Below are 22,057 nucleotides of genomic sequence, written 5' to 3' on the forward strand. Positions count from 1 at the left end.
ATCAAACCAAACAAACCAGAAGGAATCGCTGTGCAAGTCCAAAACTGAACTGGGAATACTTGTCCCTGCCTGCCAGCTCTGCTCTCAGGATCCATCAGCTCTCCCGTGGTAAAAGACATGGACTGATTAACAAAAATAAAACTGTGCCTGGGCATGAGCTGCCCAATTTTGGAGCTGCCTAAAGATTCAGTGAGAGGGTTTTCCAAAGGCAGCTCCATAGATGGGACTGGTTTCTCCATGGTTTAGGTGCTTGGACACCTTCAAAAACCCTCCTGAAACACCTTTCTGCTTCCTGAGTTTTCCTAAATGCTCTGTAAAAAATCAAACTCTCAATTATTTGGCTAAAAAAATCATGGAATTAGTGTCACAACGTAGAACAAAGTACAGATCTCTCAACTTCTCTGCTTGAAACCCAAGATTTCCTTTTTGTTATTTGGAGTTATCCTTGAGGGTGCTCAGTGTGGTGGGAAAAACATGGGAAAAAAGCAGAAGAAAAAATTGGTGGAAGTGAAGGTGTTGCTTGGGGACTGAGAACATATTTGTTGCTTTTTCAATCCCAGGAAGTGCCAGGCATTCGGAATATGAAGATTGGTATCTCAAATATATCGACACTTGGAAATCTTGTGGGTTAACCACCATGACATAACTCTTTCCATTAGTTGATGGAAAAGCCAAACAATTTCAAGCCTCTGGTGTTTTGTTTTTTTTTAATATTTATTTTCCAAGCTGGATGTGAGGCTCTTGAGCAAGGCTGAGGCCCTGGAGCTGGAAATGCTGCTGGGAACATGGGCAGGTGTTGAGGAATTGGATCCTCACCTCACTCTGCCCTGTGTGGGAGCTGCACCAAAGGATATACAGGTTGGATATCAGCAAAGAGTTTTTCCAGTAAGGGGATAAAGTTCTGGAATGGCTGCCCCAGGTGTTGAGGAATTGGATCCTCACCTCACTCTGCCCCATGTGGGAGCTGCACCAAGGGAAATACAGGCTAGATATCGGGAAGTTTTTCCAGCAAGGGGATAAAGCTCTGGAATGGCTGCCGGGGAGGGGGTGCAGTCCCCATCCCTGGGGGTGTTTAACAAAGCCTGGATGTGGCACTGGGGGCCAGGGCTCAGCTGAGCTGTTGGGGCTGGGCTGGACTCCATGGGCTGGAAGGGCTCTCCCAACCCAGGGATTCTGGGAATTTTGGGACAAATGTGAACAAAAGAGGGACAAATCTGTGGCTGAAGGGAAGGGAATCTTGAGGAGCCTGACAGATCCTGGTGCTGGAAAGGCAATGGAGGCTCCAGCACAGGTGGGATTTATCCAGGGAATTGCTGAGGACCTGGAGGTCCACGTGGGAACTGGGAGTTTGTAGGGAAAGGTTTTATCTGGAGACTGACATACACCAGAGGAAACGGTTGAGACTTGGAATCACAGAGTCATGGAATCCTGGAATCATGGAATGGTTTGGGTTGAAAGGACCTTAAAGATGATCCCACTCCACCCCTGCCATGGCAGGGACACCTTCCACTGTGCCAGGCTGCTCCAGCCCCAGTGTCCAACCTGGCCTTGGGCACTGCCAGGGATCCAGAGGCAGCCACAGAGATATCTTTAAAGCCCCTTCCAACCCAAATCATCCTGTAATTCTATAAAACAGGAGGTTTATATCTAGATTTGTAGTAGGGAGGTGTGAAAAAGCAGGGATTTTTCCTCAGAGAGGATTTCCATGGGCCAGAATTCCAGAGGAATTGTTCTGTGTGTACTAACCCATCTGGTGTGCTCATCAATTTGGATGCAGACTGGTTTGTGACACCAGAAATGGAAACCAGGGTGGATCTGCAGCTGATGGCACTTCAAAAGTGCTCCTTAAAAAGGAAAACTCTGGAAGCTACTGATGGAATTTTATACCATGATGAGCAATAATTGCAAATCCCATCCTGCACTCTTGGGAAAAAAGATATTTCTGTCTAAATAGAATAGAATAGAATAGAATAGAATAGAATAGAATAGAATAGAATGGAATAGAATATATATATAAAATATAATATAATATTCCCTTTTTTGATGGAGCCACTTGGAGCCCTGCCAGCTCCACAGATCTGGTTGGTAAAATATTTTGGGAAAGCATCCCCACTTCCACATATTTCCTGTGGCTATGGCACTGGAGCTCTGGGTCCACACCATGGGGTGGCTTCAGCTCCTTGTTTTCAGCTCCTTCTTTTCACTTTTTGGTGGCTGCTGGCACAGAAGGGAGTGGGAAGGAGGAAGATGATTTCTTCCTCCTCATCCAGAGCAGGATCCCAGTGGAAATTCCCAATCCAGAAGATGGAGGGGGATCCATAAAGGGGATCTTCCCTGATCAAGATGGACAAATCGTGGTGGGGAAAGCTTCTGAGGGTGGAGAGAACATCCAGAAGTGCTGGATCCAGCCCACTCCAGAAGATGGAGTGGGATCCATTAAAGGGGATCTTCCCTGATCAGGATAGACAAATCGTGGTGGGGAAAGCTTCTGGGGTGGAGAGAACATCCAGAAGTGCTGGATCCAGCCCAATTCAGGGCAGGAAGAAAAAGTGCTGAACTCAGGCAGCACTGGCTGGACATTCCAGGGAGTGTTTTTTGGGATGAAGAGGTTTTTAATCCAGTGGGAAGGGAATGATCTGCTGGGAAAGCACCACGTGCTGAGTGAAACACCAGAGTGTCCAAAGGCAATAGAATTAATCAGTTTTTAACCCATGGCACAAGGGGAAGAGCTGGGAATTCCCTGATCCTGGGAGCCTCTGGATCTGTTAGGGACCTGCAAGCACACCAACCCCAATGCCCAAAATTGCCTGAAAATTGCATTTTCCAGCAGCAAAATGTGGGGGCAGAGTGACAACCCCATCAATCCCTTCTGAAACACTGCAAATTCTTCTGCTTCTATTAACACACAGCTTATGAAGCGAAATTAAAAATTAAAATATTAAAAATTGGGGGTTGATCCAGGCAGAGAAGGAACAAAGCTCTTGTAATTCCCTGGTTGTAATTCCTGGTTCCAGTGCTGCCCTTGACTCTCCTCCTGCTTTTCACGGGTTCCTGGGAACCCTGATAAACCCAGGCTGTGTTTTTTTTGTCCAAGATCCCGATAGTGAGGACCTTGAAATGTCTCTTAAACAAAGTGTGGTGCACCTGGAGGAAGACAAAAGCCTGGCTCGTAGCAAAATAATCCCTCAGTCGCTGTAATTCCCTGGTTGTAATTCCCTGGTTGTAATTCCTGGTTCCAGTGCTGCCCTTGACTCTCCTCCTGCTTTTCACGGGTTCCTGGGAACCCTGATAAACCCAGGCTGTGTTTTTTTGTCCAAGATCCCGATAGCAAGGACCTTGAAATGTCTCTTAAACAGTGTGGTGCACCTGGAGGAAGACAAAAGCCTGGCTCGTAGCAAAATAATCCCTCAGTCCTCGTGTTTGGTGTTAATTCAAAGAGCTGATCTTTAAATGATCTCCCTTGCTTTGTTTTCAGGGCTAATTCTTCCCTTCAAGAGCTGTCAGCAATTTTATTCCAGCCTCTCGTTTCCAGGGATTTTAGATTTGGTCATAAAAGTGGGAAACTGAACATCTAAGGTTACAAAATTTGCTTTAAAAAAAAGCAAACTCAGGTATTTTAAGGTTATCAAAGCCTTAAAAAAGAACCAGAGGTGTAGCTTAAAGTGATTATTTGTTTTCTCTAGAGAAAACTGCTTGATTTAATTTATTATTTCAATAAATAATTAATAAATCCCCAAGTGAAAACATCCAAACAGTTGGAAAATAATGAAGAATATTCAAGGCCAGGTTGGATGGAGCTTGGAGCAACCTGGACCAGTGGAGGTGTCCCTGGCTGGTTTGAAGGTTCTTTTCCAACCCAAACCATTTTTTGGTTCTATGATTCTGTGAAGATTTTTTTGGCTAATTAAAAAAAAAAAAGTTATTTAATTGCACATTTTTGGATGCTATTCCTAACCCCATTTATTTATGCAATTTATTAACTTCACATCGATGCCTCCACAAGAATCTTCTGGGCCTGAATTTTCAAATATTTCTGTTGGCCCTGCAGAAAATTCTGCTGTAAAGGAACCTTATGTTCATATTTTTTTGGAATGACCCACTCTGGTTAACTTTAACCACTGTAAAATCAAGAATTGTGGATTTAGTGTCTGGTCCAGGCTGGTGCTGGGAGAAACTCAACCTTAAAACATATATTATACATATATTATATATTTATATTTACTATAAACAAATATATTATATAAACTATATAAATATATAGTAGATATAAATATAAATATATGCATAAATAAATTATAGAAATAGAAATAGAAATAGAAATAGAAATAGAAATAGAAATAGAAATAGAAATAGAAATAGAATAAATATAAATATAAATATAAATATAAATATAAATATAAATATAAATATAAATATAAATATAAATATAAATATAAATATATCTGCTTTTCAAGGCTCTAAACCCCTCAGCACAGCTCACATGGCTCTGCCTGGTTTTTATTTTCCCCTCTGCACAAAGGAAGGGGTGAGTTGAGGTCGGGATCTCCTTTTTCTGTGTGTGGAGGTCAAATCCTTTGACATTTTACACTCGGTTCTGGCACGAAATAATCTCTCAACTTAAACCATGTGGTGGAAGCTTTTCCTCCCCTCCTGTTTCCCTTTGGTCTGGGAATTGGCCATGGTTAAAACTTCCAAGGGAACAGGTGGATGTGGCTCCCTCCTTGTGATATGAAAGAAGCATAAAAATTCAATTAAAGCAATTTATGGGCTCTGAATACAACTCTTAATGTGGATTTGTATCCGTGACACAAAAGGCTTTATTCTTTTTAATTTTATATTCTTTATGTTATTATTTTTATTATTTTTTATATTTTATTATTATTTATTCTATTTATTTTATTTGTATCTGAACAAAGAGTTTTATTCTCCTGTTTGAGACTTGCTAAAATAGGAAGTTAAAATTACCCTCAATCCTTTTCTGGTGAAAACCTCAACAAATAAACAGTGGTTTAGTGGCATGGCAACCTGCCCCTTGCAATCCAAGAACTGCTCTATTTTAGTTTTGGGTTTTGTTTGGGTTTGTTTTTTTTTTAAAGATAAGTGGGTTTGGATGAGTGGAGGAGCAGCTTGTGGCTCCTACTGGGAGTTAAAGGAAAATTTTGGGATACTGCTTGGAATTCAGCAATGAATGGGGTTTGGTCATATAAAAAGCACTTTGTGCTCTCTTTGGTGAGAAAGTTTCACCAGAAATGCTCCAGGATGCAAAATGGGGAGGAAAGTGTGAAATGGGATGTTCAGAATTGTTTTGGTTCTCATGGAATCACAGAATCCCAGATTGGTTTGGGTTGGAAGGGATCTTAAAGATCATTTTGTTCCCCCACTGCCATGGCAGGGCCACCTTCCACTGTGCCAGGCTCCTCCAGCCCCAGTGTCCAGCCTGGCCTTGGGCACTGCCAGGGATCCAGGGGCAGCCCCAGCTGCTCTGGCAATTCCATCCCAGCCCCTGCCCACCCTGCCAGGGAACAATTCCTCATTCCCAAGATCCCATCCAGCCCTGCCCTCTGGCACTGGCAGCCATTCCCTGGGTGCTGTCCCTGCATCCCCATGGAAATTGTCTCTCTCCAGCTTTCCTGGGGCTCCTGCAGGCCCTGCAAGGCCACCCTGAGCTCATCCCAAAGCTTCTCCTGTGCAGGTGTCCCTGCCCATGGCTCCCCTTCCCTCCCTTGCTTTGGAGGCCTCTGCTCTGAAACTGAATAACCAGAAATAATAATAAAAAGAAATTAATATCCCAGAAGAAAAACCCTAATCCAATCACACCCTGATCACCAAGGGAACAATGATGGTCCTGGAGCTTTTCCCCTCCCCATTCCTTTTTTTCCTGCTGTGATAACAGAACCAATAATGAGCCCTGAATATTAAAAGGTGATGGCAAAAGACAAATGAGAGAGGCTTCAATTTGGGGTTTATTTTCCTGATATCCACTGCAAACCTCAACAATTCCATCCTCAATGGACAACACCCGTTTGGGAGGGAAAGTGGAAGCAGGAGAAGAGGAGAATATCCATGAGGAAACATCCACGGGTGAGCTGCATCCACAGGTGAAACATTAAATCCTGTTGGAACCAGCAAAGCCCAACCACCTCCTACAACTATTCCCAGAGGGAGCAGCTGGGTCCAGGCCCTGCATGAAAAACCCATCAGGAATTCCACAGGGAAGCAGGAAAAGGGATCCTGAGTGTTAAACCTGATACTTTGCCAGACAGAAAGTGTTCCCAAGAAGCTGAAGAATGTGAGGCTGCCACCTCCACCCACGTCTGCTCTGCTGAGCAGCCACAATAAAATTTAGGGTATTTTACAGGAACAGAGCATTGAACTGGAGAAACCCAGCGTGGTTTGCTCTGCAAATCAGGGAGAGAAGTGAGGGGATGTGAGGGGTTGGATCCTTCACCTGAGCTGACCTGGAATTTCTCCAGCCAGGAGAAGGAGCTGCGTGGTGCTTCCAGTTTCTTTTTGCTTTGTAGAGCACATAATCATTTGTTGATTTTTAGTAGTAAAATCAGTAGGGTTTAGTATGGTTAGATTGGGATTTTGGGGAGAAAATCTTCCCTGTGAGGAAGGCACAGTTTGCCCACAGAATTTTGTGGCTGCTCCATCCCTGGAAGCATCCAAGGCCAGCCTGGGATAGTGGAAGGTGTCCCTGCCCATGGTTTGGTTGAAACAAAATTATCTTTAAGGTCCTTTCTAAGTCATTCCAAACCATTCCCTGATTCTATGATTGCCAAAAATACCCCAAACCCAGCAGATTTGCAATAATTCCACTAAAACCTGGAATAAAAGGAAGTTCCAAGAGTTCCCTGAGGTGAGTGATAACCTTTCCCGCCTGCAGGAAAGAGCACCCTGCTCTCAGAAATAAATCCCAAAATAAGAACTTATCCCAATTCCCTGTAACTATTCCTCTCCAAAATCCCAGCAGGGAACCTTGACTGAGCCCATTTCCTTCTGACTGGAAGAAGAGGAAACCTCTGTTAGGAACAGCAGCTGCTAAAACCAACACTGTCCCACTTTTTTGGGTCCATCTCCCCATGAATCTGCATTTTGATAGTGCTCAGTGACCTGACCCACTGCCCAAATTTCAGCAGGAATTTTAGCAGGGACAGACTCAGCTCCAGGGGATGCCAGATAAGATTCCAAGCTGGATGACTCGGTTTCATCCCAGCCTAGGAGGAAATCAGACTCCTGAGTGACCCTTTTGCAGGTTTTCATTCCACCAAAGCCCCCTGGAAAACCACCAGGCACAGAAACACCTCCAAAGCTGCCTGTCCTAGGAAAGCCTCAGCACTCAGAGGTAATTTTGGGGGGATGAAGCACTTTGCAAAGCTCTCTTTGCTGCTGCCTTCCTGGGAAAGGTCAAAGCAAAGCTTTGACAGCATTTCCCTCTCTCTCCAGCATCCCCATGGACAAATATCCATTGGGAAATACACCTGGAACAAGGCCTGGCTTTGCAAGACAACAGCAATTCATGACGTGTTATGAGGCAAACAAAACCCATGAGCTGTGCTGACACTGGGAAGACACAGAATGGACTCCTTAAAACCTGCCAGGTTTCCCAAAATCCAGACATCCACTGTGAAGCCCCTCTTTTCACTCCTTAAAGACTCTCATGTGTCAAAGATCCAAAGATCTCCAAGGAGAGCCACTAAAAGATGGGGCCATGGAGCCCCACAGTGGGGCAATGAGCCTGTGTAGGCCGTGGGGTAGAGGTGGGTGAGCACAGGGAGGATTAGAATGAACTCCTTAAAACCTGCCAGGCTTCCCAAAATCCAAACATCCCTTGAGAAGCCCCTCTTTTCACTCCTCAAAGGATCTCACATGTCAAGATCTCCAAGGAGAGCTGAGAAGAAGTGGAAACAGAGCAGGGCTGCAATCCCCCTTAGGCCAGGGGCTGGAGGACAAGAATTGACACCTTAAAACCTGCCAGGCTCCCAAAAATCCAAACATCCATGAAAAAACTCCTCTTTTCACACTTTAAAGACTCTCATGTGTCAAAGATCCAAAGATCTCCAAGGAGAGCCACTAAAAGATGGGGCCATGGAGCCCCACAGTGGGGCCATGAGCCCATGTAGGCCGTGGGGTGGAGGTGGGTGAGCACAGAGGATTAGAATGGACCTTAAAACATTCCCAAGTTCCCAAACTCAACTATCCAGGCTTCCCAAAATCCAAACATCCATTGGGAAGCTCCTTTTTTCACTCCTCAAAGTCTCTGACCTGTCAAAGATCTCCAAGGAGAGTGGAGAAGTAATGGAAGCAGAGCAGGGCTGTGAGCCCCCGTAGGCCACAGGGTGGAGGACTAGAATGTTCTCCTTAAATCCTGTCAGGCTCTCCAAAATCCAAACATCCATGAAAAAACTCCTCTTCTCACTCCTTAAACACTCTCATGTGTCAAAGATCTCCAAGGAGAGCCCCAAAGAGATGGAACCACAACAGGGCCATGAGCCCCCACAGGCTGCAGGGATGGAGGTGGGTGAGCAGGGGGAGGATTTTGGGTACTTACCCTGAATCTGACTCTGAGGCTGACTCCTTAAAACCTGCCAGGCTTTCCAATATCCAAACATCCATGAAGAAACTCCTCTTCTCACTCCTTAAACACTCTCATGTGTCAAAGATCTCCAAGGAGAGCCCCAAAGAGATGGAACCACAACAGGGCCGTGAGCCCCCACAGGCTGCAGGGATGGAGGTGCACATGGGGAGAGGATTAGAATGGACCTCTTAAAACATGCCAGGCTTCCCAAATTCCCAAATTCAAGCATCCAGGCTTCCCAAAATCCAAACATTAATTGATAAGCCCCTCTTTTCACTCCTTAAAGACTGTCATGTGACAAAGATCTCCAAGGAGAGCCCCAAAGAGATAAAAGCACAGTGGGGCCATGAGCCCCTGTAGGCCGCGGGGTGGAGGTGGGCGAGCGCAAGGAGGATTAGAATGGACCTCTTAAAACATCCTCAAATTCCCAAACTCAAACATCCAGGCTTCCCAAAAGCCAAACATCAATGAAAAAACTCCTCTTCTCACTCCTTAAACACTCTCATGTGTCAAAGATCTCCAAGGAGAGCCCCAAAGAGATGGAACCACAACAGGGCCGTGAGCCCCCACAGGCTGCAGGGATGGAGGTGGGTGAGCAGGGGGAGGATTTTGGGTACTTACCCTGAATCTGACTCTGAGGCTGAGGGTTAAAAGCTGTGCTGTGGTTCAAGGAGGCTCGAGGGTTGGGTGTGGGGGCTGGGTGGTGTGGGCTGACCCTCATGGCCGTGCGACGCAACTGCTCCAACTCGCTCAGGCGCTCAGAAAAGGACAAGCTGCCGGGCTTTGTCTGCTCATCTATTTTCTGCCGATGTCCTAGTGTGGGAGGGGGGGGAAAAAGATCAGAAAAGCTCACTTGGTACATGAGGTCGGTTGGTTTTGGTTTATTTTAAACTTTTTTTCCTGGTTTTTGCAACTCCTGATCTGCTAGTGAAGGTCCTAATCTGGGACTGTCTGAAATGAAAGTGAAATCACCTCTAAAGCTTTGCAGTCTTATTGTGGGGCAGCCTGAGGTGTGCCCAGGGCTGAAGAACCAGAGCCACCGAAAATTTCAGGGCCTTTCTACCCTTCCCGTGGTTTCTAAAAGGAGGAAATAGCCCCTGTGCTAAACCTGCACTGGGATAACTCCTGAAAAATTCCATCCCAGATTGCCACCAGGCACCACAACCAGACAAGTGCTACAGGGCTGGAAAATAACAAACCAAATCAAATCGTGGTTTTGGGTTCTTTTGCAATGGTTTTATAGATAGGAATGGGAAATAAACATTGGCAGAACTGGAACTGGGACAATGAAGTTTCTCTTGGTGCCACTGGGAGCTCCAGGAACGTGAAGTCCCATCAGATACTCAGCTCCAAGACAGGAAATGCTGAATTTTGAGCATCAGCAGGGCACACAGGACTTGGCATGACCGTGTGGGAATTACAGGGTCCAGCATGTCCCAGAGCAGCCCTTGGAGCACAGTCCCTATGAAGCTCCAGGGCTGGGATGGGACAGGGAAGGTCCCAGAGAATGAGGACACATCCAGATTCAGCTGGAAGGACTGAGGTGACACATTTCTACCTTCCACTGTGCCAGGCTGCTCCAGCCCCAGTGTCCAGCCTGGCCTTGGGCACTGCCAGGGATCCAGGGGCAGCCCCAGCTGCTCTGGCAATTCCATCCCAGCCCCTGCCCATCCTGCCAGGGAGGAAATTGTTCCTAATATCTGATCTAAACCTGTAAATTTTCAGTTTGAAGCCATTCCCTGTGTGCTGTCCCTGCATCCCCTGGAAATTGTCTCTCTCCACCTTTCCTGGGGCTCCTGCAGGCCCTGCAAGGCCACCCTGAGCTCAGCCCAAAGCTTCTCCTGTGCAGGTGAACAATCCCAGCTCTCCCAGACTTTTCAAAGGTCCCAGCCCAGAGGCTGCCAGAGCTCCAGGAGCCTTTGGCCAGCGCTGCCAGGGATGCCCAGACTGGGGTTGTTGATGGTCTGGGCAGGGCAGGGGTGGCACTGGATGATCCCTGGGGTCCCTTCAGGTCAGGATATTCCATGGTTCTATTCTATGATTCCATTATTTCTGCACATTGGATTTGTCTGAAGACATCCACTGCCTCATGGATCTTTGTGCCTTATCTTTCCTGCTGTCCTGCCAGGAATGCAGCCCAGATCTCCAGCCCAGAGCTCAAACATCTTCATTTTTCTACTTGTTCTACTTGAAGAAACAGAGGAACTTGTGACAAGAAAAGGGGGAATGGCTTTAAGGTAAAGGAAGGCAGGGTTAGATAGGATCTTGGGAATGAGGAATTGTTCCCTGGCAGGGTGGGCAGGGGCTGGGATGGAATTGCCAGAGCAGCTGGGGCTGCCCCTGGATCCCTGGCAGTGCCCAAGGCCAGGTTGGACACTGGGGCTGGAGCAGCCTGGGACAGTGGAAGGTGTCCCTGCCATGGCATGGGTGGAATGGGATGATCTTTAAGGTCTTTTCCAACCAAAACCATTCTGTGATCTTATAAAAAGTAGGCATTATTTTATTTTTTTATCCACTGTTCCTTATTCCACACTCCCCCTCCTTAACTTTTAATCCATAAAAATTCCTAAAAATCCCTCTCTCAACATTGAATATCACTGAATAAGCAGCAAAAAGTTCTCTGCAGAGCCCTGTAGGCCCCTTCCTCCACAGAGAACTCTTTCAAGCCACCCTGACAGCTCAATCAAGACACAGGCCCATTTCATGCACTAAAAGGAAAATGTGCATTTAAAAGCAGTTCCCAGTAGCTGCATTTCTAAAATTAAATTTTATAACTCGTCTTATGGTTCCAAATCTCAGTGGCTCGGCATTTCTTCCCATTGCCAGGCCCTTTGGCACAGCTTGAACTGTCTCAGATTCCACACTGTGCTGTAAATTATCCCAAGGGGAGGGGGAGGAATTAAAATATAAAAAGACATATTATATAGCAGCGGTTTCATCATTAAAGAGACCCATTAGGGCTTAAAAAAAATAAAATAGAAACAAAAAAGGAGGGGAGAAGAGAAGACAGATGAAAAGGACTTTTATCTGACATTCTGGTTGGTCGGGAGCAAATGCTGCATTTGTCAGCAAAGAAAAGCTGGAAGTTCCTCCAGCCTTGGGCTCCTGACCCTGGATGTGAATGCCAACATGTGGAGTCACACAAGATGTGTAAAATACCTCATCCATGGGGATTATTTTAAGCTCTAGCAGGATCAACCCAGGGCTGGCAGAGTCAAGAGCCACATCCTTCCAGCTGCAGCCCCACGCTGGCGTTCATTCCTGATTTCAGATCCTCCTCAGACATCTCCTGTTTTTACAGGAGAGCGGGAAGGCCAAGCTTGACCCCCCTTCCCCTCCCACCTCTCCTGACCCTGCAGTGCCAGGCTGCTCCAGGCTGTGGGAGGATCTCTGCCTGTCTCACAGAATCCCAAAATCCCTGAGGTTGGAAATCCAGGGTCCCATGGAGTCCCAGCTGTGCCATCCCTTCCTTGCGCCCTGCTGGACATCTCCAGGGATGGGCACTACAAACCTCCCTGGGCAGCCCATCTGAACCTTTAACATCCCTGTCTGGGACAAAATACCTCCTGATGTCCAAAATTCCTCCTGATTTCCATGATATCTTCATACCCTGCATCCCCTGAGCAAAACTGGGATCCTCTAACCCTTCCTGTGCTGCCCCAGATCATCAGTCTCAATTCTGGGGGTGTTCCAGCCTCCTGTGTGGGCTCTTTTCCACATCCTGGGATTCCCAGGAGTGAAGGGACACAGCCAACATCTGTCTCATCCATTGAAATTTGTGGAAATTCCATCTGGGAGAAAGAGCAGCACCAACAGGTTCTTCCTCAGGAGAACTCTGCTGCTTTCGTGTGGCTCCATTTTAATTTTAAGTGGGAAGCACTCAGAATCAAGGCCAGGCAATTGTCACCTCAAGATGCAGCTCCGAAAGTGCCTCTTTACCCTCCCTGTCCCCAGCCAGAAAAATCTATTTATTATTTCTCCTCCTCTGACTGCACAGAACCTGTTTGGCACCGGAGCTCTGCAGGAGGGAAGTGAAGAAGTGTGTCAGAAAAACGTAACAAATATAAATATTCCTCCCAAGCCACTCTCAAAGCACAGGCAGCCCTTTGTGAGGGCGACCTGTATTTTGGTGTTTATTAGCTGTGCTTTGAAGTTCCCCTCTAAACACCTTGCTGGAGCAGACAAAATATCCTCAGCTCACCTCTGGGACCGGCAGCACTGTTATTAACCCTTTTTCCAGGTGGAAAAGGGAATGCCAGAGGAATGAGGTGCCCTGCCCAGGGCCAGGAGGTGACCCTGTGACAGCCACTCTGCTGCCAGCCCCGTGAGGTGGCCACAAGCCCAGAGCTCCCTTTTCCAGGATGAAAAAGAGCAGCAGGAAGGTGTTTGGAAGCTGCTTTGGCTCTGCTGAAGCACTTTGGCCACAAATCTTGGTGAAAATCACTCAAACTTCCAGCTGTTGAAGGAAAACCTTGGCACAGAGCTTACACGAGGTGGAACCACCGCCTTCTTCCCCTCCCCGTGTCCCCAGAGATTTTTCACAAGGATCAAGAGACAGAGAAATTCTTATTACTTTTTCTTTTAGTTACTCTTAATAAATTTTTCTTTATACCCATTTGAAGTTTTAAATCTGCTTTATATTCCTCCTAATCCTAAAGCTCACAACAAAAAATAAATACATTAGGAATTAACCAACACCAAACCACCACACTCCTTAATACATTAATTATAAATTAATCTCAAAATCAGTAAAATCTCAAATTAACAAACCAAAACCAAAACTCTTTCTCTTGAAGAGAAAAGAAAAATGAACATTTTCCCCCTCAGCTTGCAGGAGAATCAACTAACAGAGAAAAGGATCAATTAACAGAGAAAACAAAAATGAACATTTTCCCCCTCAGCTTGCAGGAGAATCAACTAACAGAGAAAAGGATCAATTAACAGAGAAAACAAAAATGAACATTTTCCCCCTCAGCTTGCAGGGTTGGTGTTTGGGATGCTGCAATAAACAGGACATGCAGCCAGCTTGGCTAAACCACAGGATTTGGGGGCTTTTTGACTTTTTTTTTTTTTTTAGATTATCCCTTCCAAATGCTGCCTGAGTGAGGTCAGGAGGACTTTTTGACATGGAATATTTTTTTGACATGGAATAATATTTTGCCATGGAATATTTTTTTTGCCATGGAATATTGCACAGGCTCTTCCAAGCCTTTGACAGCGAGGCAAGATGAAAGTGCTTCCCCTTTTAATGGCAGGGAAGTGCAGTTTTATGGAACGGCAGGGAAATGCAATTTTATGGAATGGCAGGGAAATGCAGTTTTACAGCCTGTGAGAGCCCTGGAACACTCAGCCCTGGCCTGCAGCCAGATGTTGGCATTGGGGATGGGGAAATGGCAGCAGCAAAGTGCCCTGGCAGCCCCTGGGTCTGTAGGAATTGGAGGCTTAGGCTGGGATGCACAAGTGCAGGAAAAGAAATAAAATTTCCTTGAAATTTTCCCTTGAAATTTTGAATTTTCCTTTAATTGTTTTTTTTTAAGGCATCCTTAGATGCTTTCAGGCTCAGAGAGGCAGAACTGGGTAAAGCAGAGGCCAAGGAACCTTTACCTTCCTTTGAAATTTGGAATTCTCCTTTAATTGTTGTTTAATTTTATTTTTTCAGGCATCCTTAGATGCTTTCAGGCTCAGAGAGGCAGAACTCAGTAAAGCAGAGGCCAAGGAAGTGAAATTGAAATGTTTGAATTTTTGAAATTTTGAATTTTCTTTTAATTTTGTTTGGGATTTCTGCAGGCATCCTTAGATCATTTCGGGCTCAGAGAGGCAAAAACAGGTCAAGGAATCCTTACCTTCCTTTGACATTTTGAATTTTCCTTTGATTTTTAAAAAATTTATTTTTGCAGATATCCTTAGATCATTTCAGGCTCAGAGAGGCAGAACAGGCCAAGGAACATTTAACTTCCTTTGAAATACTGAATTTTCCTTTAATTTTTTGGGGATTTTTGCAGGAATTCTTAGATGCTTTCAGGCTCAGAGAGGCAAAATTGGGTAAAGCAGATGCCAAGGAACATTTACCTTTCCTTATATATTATATATTATATATTATATATTATATATTGCATATTATGTATTGTATATTGTATATTGTATATTATATATTATTATATTTTATATAGTATAACATATATAACACATTATGTATTATAGATATTATTTTATATTATGTATTATGTATTATATATTATAATATTCTCATGGCCTGTCTGTAATGAGCAGCAGGAGCAGTGCTGGGGCTGGGAAATGTGGGAATGAGGCCCTGACCCCATGGCCAGGCTGATCCAGAGAAGCTCTGGGGCACTGGGAAACCCTTCCAGCAGAATTCTCTTCCTAGTTCCCCTGCAAAGCTCAGCCTGGCTGGAAAAATCTGCTCTTCCCTTGGAATAACTGCAGGTAAAATGATATTTGTGGTCCAATCCTGTGCTGAGCATTTCAATTTTCCACCAAGTGGTCCCATTTTTCTGTGGGCAGTGACACCAAGAAGGTGAACCAGGATTTACAGATTCCTGCTCTCCCTATTTTACCTGGGAAAACCCCAGAGACCTCCTTGCACCTCCTCTGGAAGTCCTGGAATTTTTTCCCTATGTGTTTTCATAGCAGTTAAACAAGACTTTGACAAGATATTTTTCTGCAGCTCCCCTTTTTCAAATAATTTTAAATTATTTTAGATTTTTTTTAAAAACACAGGTAGAGGAAAATTTGTAAAAAGAAGAAATTCTGTCCCAGGGCAAACCAGAGCAGGTGGGAGAGTCCAGATCAAGACCCTCTTGCCTGATATATTCTAGAAAATGAACTTCAGCTCACAGAATCCCAGAATTTTCCGGGTGGGAAGGGACTTCTGGAGCTCTCCCAGCGCAGGCAGGGCCACCTGGAGCAGCTGACACACCACCACATCCAGGTGGGTCTGGAATATCTCCTGAGATGGAGACTCCAAGCCCTCCTTGGGCTTCCATTTTCCAATTTTCTGCTCTAATTTCAGGTTTGGAGCCCTGTCCATCACTGAAACTCAGCCCAGTTGTGTCAGGAGAGCTCCAGGGGAACTTTCCTGGGAAAAAGGATGAGTGGAGGCTCTGCTTTCCCTCTCTCCAGGGTGTCTCCCACTCTCCCTCCTCCTGATGAACACACAAAATCCTCAGGTCTATCCCAAGCTCCCAAATCCACAAAAAGAAATCCTGACACATTTCAGAGCCAGGAATTTTTCCTCCTCTCCCCCAGCTCTGCTGGTGAGGCCTGTGAGGTACAAACAGCAAATCATGAGTGTATTTCCACTAAAACCACAATTATTTTGGGTAGAACCACCTCAGCTTCTGCTGAATCTGTGCCCTCCCTCTCGTGGAAGTGTAATTATTGCCTGGAATTAACCCCAGGAATTAGGTCATGGCAGTGAAGTAAAAGTCATGGAGCGTTTGGGGTTTGGAGGGAAGAAGTTGATCATGAAATTTAAATGAGTTTGTAAAATTACAACCTTTGCTTTCTTTTCCCTTTCCCCCATGTCAACTTCCAAACCCCAAGCCCTTGTCAATGTTTGAATGAGTCCCAAGCCAAGCAATGCTTTGCCAAAAGCCTCTTTTGTTTCTTTCTGGCTTGCATCTTCCCAAAGTGCTCCAGGAATCCCCTCCAGCCACGGCTGAGGCAGCAGAGCTGGAGATTTGTCTGAGAGAGAAGGTGCAGGATGAGCCCCAAGCAGCCCAGCACCAGCTCAAGGAGAAACCAAGAAAAAAATAAAATACAGGCACAAAAAATCTCCTCTCTCCAAGGGGAAGCTGCTGAAAAGATGTGGAATCCTGGAATATCCTGAGTTAGGAGAGATCCACAGAATGATTTAATTCCAGTTCTGCCCAGATCCCACCAACCCCAGCCTGGGCATCCCTGGCAGCGCTGGCCAAAGGCTTCTGGAGCTCTGGCAGCCTCGGGGCCGTGCCCATTCCCTGGGCAGCCTGGGCAGTGCCAGCACCTCTGGGGAAGAGCCTTTCCCTAAAATCCAACCTAAATCCCTCCTGGCACAGCTCCAGCAGGAGTTGGCCCCATGGAACTCTTCCCTAAGAGTCCTCTGCTCCAACAGGACAAACCCAATGCCCTCAGCCCCTCCAGAGCCTTTCCCACCTTCAGAACTTCCTTGGGACACTCTCCAAGAGGTTTTGATCTTCTCTTGAGACACCCAAGACTGCCCCAGGACTCGAGGTACAAGAGCAGCCCTTGGGAGAAGGTTCTGTTTCTGCTGGACACAGAGACCTTGCTCAGGCACTTCAATCACATTTCTGGAGCCCCTCCCTCATCCTGAGTGCCTTAGGCTGGAAATGGGGGTGTGTGTTCAATTTCCATCTGTCAGAGCTGGGGCAGTTCTCTGCTGTTCATGGGGCAGTTTTTTCTTTCTCTCTCCCACAGCCAATCCTCCCTCCAGGAGATCTCTGCTGTCCATGGCCACTGAGTGTCCCTGCAGGGCTGATCCAATTCCAGCATCCCATGGGGAGATGCTCCGCCCAGGGCAGGAGCCAAGCATTCCTACCTGGATACAATCTGAGCCTGGAACAGCACAGCAGCCTTTGCCCACTGCATTCCCAGAGGAGCAGCTTTCTCCTGCCCTGCATTCCCAGAGGGAGAGCAGGCCCATCTCCAGCAGCCCTGGAGCTGCAGAGGAAAACTGCAGCCTTGTGCAGGATCCCTGCTCCAGCAGAAGCACAGCTGGCACTGCAGGAGGGCTGAGCCCCCATGGGATGGGACTGTGCCACCACCCTGACACACAGGGGGACAGGGCATGTTCTGATTCTGGCAGTGTTGGTTTGTATTCCTGCATTTTTATTTTACTTTTATTTTTTCCCTACTAAAGAACTGTTATTCCTGCTCCCATATTTTTGCCTGAGAGCCCCTTAATTTCAAAATTATAATAATTCGGAGGGAAGGGGTTTACATTTTCCATTTCAAGGGAGGCTCCTTCCTTCCTTAGCAGACACCTGGCTTTTCAAACCAAGACACTGAGCAGGAAAAGCCAGGGGTGAGGACATTTGTCACCTCTGCAGTGACTCCAAACAGGGCAATGGTTGTACAAACAGCAGAGGAATTGCTCAGACAGGAACATTTCATCATGAATGTCTCGAGGCAGTGAAAGGTCCCCATCACTCACCCTCAGCCAGGGCTGAACAAGGCACCTGCACCTTCAATGTCAGGTCCTGTGCCTGTGTTTATATAAACCAGAGCAATTTAGCAACACCAAATTCAATTTACTCCCTGTAGGTGCTGACTGCTCATACTTTGACCACGTGGAGTTTTGCTCCTGCCCAAGAAAAGAGCATAACTGGGGCTACACACACTCCCTTGAACTTCAGACCTTTGCTTTTACCAAACCCAGTGCCTAGTGCTGCCACACAATAGCTGAAAATTCCTGGTTTTCCACAGAAATGAGTTTGGCTATTTTAATCAGTCGGTTCCTCCTCTGCACTAACGCTGCACTGTGAACTCATAAATTTCACGTGGCTCTGCCTGGGCTTTATTTTTTTTTTTGCTTCCCTGATTTTCTCTGCAGCTGCAGGGAGATATAGTGAGCTACTGTGGAGCACTCTGAAAGCAGGGCCTCTGAGAAGTTTCCAAAGTGGATACAAGCAGGTTATTCTTTGCCTTGTTTTCCTTGGCTCAGCCCGAGCTGCTCAGGGTGAGTCAAACTGGATTAACTTTCAAGAGGGAAGTGGTGTGGTCAACCCAAACTCTTTGTGGTGAGATTGGGAAGATACGTGGGGCAGGTAATGAGGAACAGCCTGTGGTGCTGGCTGGAGGGAGGAATCAGACAAACAGAATCCTTAATAATTAAATCAACACTGTCCCATAAATTTTTTTTTTTCTTTCCTGCAGCTTTATGTGCTGAGGGTTGTGACACAGCCTGGCTTTTCTGGACTGGTCAGCCCCAGAAGGTGGCCTGGTGGAAGTGGGGCTTGATGGACTCGAGCTCCAAACTCAAGGGAAATAGAAAGGAACAAAGGTCAGGCACTATTAGAAAAATAAAATTAAAATGTCTCCATGTTTTGTTTATGACGAGGGAAATACTTTCTGCTGCCTCCTCCCATTTTTACATGCTGTTCCTATTCTGTTCCATGATTAAGGAAGGCAGGGAAGATGTTCCCATCCTTCTGTCTCTTTAGGATGTGTTTAAGTGATTTATGAGGACATTGTGTCCTTGTAGGAAAAACACCTGCCCTGATGATTCCAAGAAGAGCTGAGATGGCCTCTCATGGAATCATGGAATGGTTTGGGTTGGAAGGGACCTTAAAGATCCCTGTTATGGTCAGTGACACTGTCTACTATCCCACGCTATCCCAGTCTGTCCTTGGACCCTTCTAGGGATCTATTCAGCTTCTATTCCAGAACCTGTCCACCTCCCAGGGAACAATTCCTTCCCAATATCCCATCCATCCCTGCCTTCCTCCAGCTTAAAGCCATTCCCTGTGTCCTGCCTTGCGAAAAATCCCTCTGCAGCTCTCCTGGAGCCCCTTGGGGCACTGGAAGAACACAATTCTCCCCCAGGCATTCTGTCCCTCCTGCTTTGCACACCCTCACACAGCACAGGCACAGGATCAGCCTGAGCGAGATTTCTCATGATCACTGGGAGAAAATGCATTTCCTCACTGCAATTCCACAGAATTTACAGAATCCCAGAATCCCTGGGTTGGAAGAGACCTTCAAGACCATCGAGTTCAACCTAGCCCCAACAGCTCAACTGAGCCCTGGCCCCCAGTGCCACATCCAGGCTTTGTTAAACACCCCCAGGGATGGGGACTGCATCACCTCCCAGGCAGCCATTCCAGTATTCCCAAAGAGCAGGAGCACAAATGGAGATGCAGAGCCAAAGTAAAGCCTTTTTTCCATTCTTCTCAACCTAGCCCCAACAGCTCAACTGAGCCCTGGCCCCCAGTGCCACATCCAGGCTTTGTTAAACACCCCCAGGGATGGGGACTGCACCCCCTCCCCGGGCAGCCATTCCAGTATTCCCAAAGAGCAGGAGCACAAATGGAGATGCAGAGCCAAAGTAAAGCCTTTTTTCCATTCTTCACCATCATGAAGCAAAAGCCTGTGGTGTTTTGTGTGGGGCTGCAAGGAGGGAACGCTCCAGCTGATAATCCAGGGCAGGCAAAGCTGGGAGGAACTGCAGTGCAGGTGGATTTTTGCCAGTTTTTGGCTTGCTCCATATATATTACTATGTTCTAAAGCCCCAAACTTCAAGTTTTCCACTCTGTGATATCACACACTTCTATTCAAACTGCACACCATTTTCCACTCTGTGATATCACATACTTCTATTCAAACTGCACACCCACAATCCCACTTCTGTCATTCCATTTTGGAAGCTTCTCCAGGGCCTCAGGTCAATGCAGTGCTCTCTTGGGGGTCAGTGCCTGGCAGCACAGAAAGTCTCAAATTCTCAGCAGCCAGAACTCCAACAGATTTTCATTCTTTGCAGTTGTATTTCAAGAAGAAAATAGGAGCTGTTCACTGAAAAATGCCACATAGCTTCCTCCAGCCTTTCCCTTACACACGTGGTGTTTTTGGGAACTCCTAAATAAGGAATCTCCTCAAAAAACTTGAGGCTTTAAAAAAGACCCTGCACTGCTAACATCTTCTTTAGCAAACAGAAGTGTCTGAGCTCTCCATGAGGGGTGAAAATTTCCCTCTCCCTTCTCCCAGCCCCCCGAGGAGCTGAGGAAGGAGGGATCAGCTCACAGAGGGAAGGAAAACTCTGAAGGAAAACTCATCTGCCAGTCCTGAGGGACAGTGGGATTCATGCTCCAACAGCCCAGCTTTGCCAATAAATCTCCTTCTGGGAAGGGGAAAGGCAAAATAACTCCCTAAAACCCACAGCAGGCACCTCCACTCCACAAAACAACTCCCTAAAACCCACAGCAGGCACCTCCACTGAGGGATCCAACTCCAGGCCCATCCTCTCCCAGCCCTAGCCTCAGCTTCAAATCTTTTTTTCCCTCACGTTTTCCTGTTCCTATGGAATGATGTTCTCTTCCCCAAAGATCTTCATCCTGTTCGCTGCTTTTAACAGCTACAAAACCTTTGTAGAGAGTGCAGTTGGCAAGAGAAAGTCAGCCTAGTGAGGCACGTTCAGAAATAATCTACATTCAGCTGATTCTGGTTTTGTCACAGTTCAGAGCCCTTCCCCCTGATTTCAGCACAAAGACATCAAGGAGGGTCACCAAAATTATTAGACTGAAAATCATGGTAATTGAAGAGGGGTGAAAAGAGCACTGTGGGATGAAGTGACTAAGAAAAGGGGTTGAAATAATTTCTGCAGGACTGGGTCAGACTTGACTTCATTCCTAACCCACCATGCAGCAGCTTTGGCTTCCCAAGTCCCTGATTTCTCAAGGAAGGGGCTTAGCCTGTCAGCACTTCTGTGTTTAATTTTAAAAACCCCAAATTATTTGGGAAGCAATTTTATAGGATCTACTGCACTCCCAGAAAAGCAGTGTTGTCACCAGGTTTCCTGCTCCACGTATTTGACCATTTCATTGAACTAAATAAATTACAAATTCCCTGCCTCACATCACCCAATCCCAACACTCCAGCCTCAGCAGAGACACTGATGAATGCCAGGGAAAAAAATCCCACCCCATATGGGAAAGGAATGTCTGCACCATGAATCCTCAAGGATGGGAGTGTTAAAAACCTACTGAGGTTGAACTTATTGACAGGACAGAAAGGATCCTCTTTCTCCTCTGCACCCCTCTGTGCCAGGAATTCTTATAAATTGAACATTCCTTTGCATTGCAAACCAGTTAAATTCCCTAAATATATAAAGGGGCTACAAAAATGTAGGAGAGGGATTTTCACCAGGGCATGGAGTGACAGAAAAATTGGGAATGGCTGTAAAGTGTCAGGGAGAAGGGTAAGATGAGATATAAGGAAGAAAACCTGAGAAAAAAGCTTAGGCTTAGTAAAGTTTAGGCTGGAGGAGTGCCATGAAATAATCACATTTCACTTTTATCTCTAGATAAAAGGCCTTGAAATCAAGAATTCCTGTCTTTCCTTAATGAGATCCTTTATCTGTTAGAATTCAGAGATTTGTAATTAATTTTTTTTATTTCAAAATTTAAAAAAAATTAAAAATGGAAGCATGTATTGAAAAAGAGGTGACTTTGCTTTTGTACAGAATTTATACCATGGAATGGTTTGGGTTGGGCCAGCTTAAAGCCATTCCCTGTGTGCTGTCCCTGCATCCCCTGGAAATTGTCTCTCTCCAGCTTTCCTGGGGCTCCTGCAGGCCCTGCAAGGCCACCCTGAGCTCAGCCCAAAGCTTCTCCTGTGCAGGTGAACAATGCCAGCTGTGCCAGCCTTTGCTGCCAGCAGAGCTGCTCCATCCCTCTGCTCATCCTGGAGCCTCCTCTGGGCTCTCTGCAGCAGCTCCAGCTCCTCCCTGGGCTGGGACCTCCTTCA

The 22,057-nt window shown here is 46.2% G+C and overlaps 1 protein-coding gene across 2 annotated transcripts in view; it reads right to left on the reverse strand.

Annotated features, from left to right (window-relative positions):
- RUNX1 (RUNX family transcription factor 1) overlaps positions 1-22,057 on the reverse strand; it is a 171,614-nt gene that overhangs the window by 28,741 nt on the left and 120,816 nt on the right. The window contains exon 6 of one of the 2 annotated variants that reach the window (XM_039710047.1): positions 9,200-9,391. The exons of the other annotated variant lie outside the window; for it this stretch is intronic. Within the exon in view, the coding sequence (XP_039565981.1) occupies positions 9,200-9,391 (192 nt within the window). The remainder of the gene's footprint in view (positions 1-9,199; positions 9,392-22,057) is intronic. 2 annotated transcript variants of the gene reach the window in all.

The sequence above is a fragment of the Passer montanus genome, unplaced genomic scaffold (genome assembly GCF_014805655.1).
Source record: "Passer montanus isolate IOZ18808 unplaced genomic scaffold, ASM1480565v1 scaffold220, whole genome shotgun sequence".
NCBI classification, from domain to species: Eukaryota; Metazoa; Chordata; class Aves; order Passeriformes; family Passeridae; genus Passer; species Passer montanus.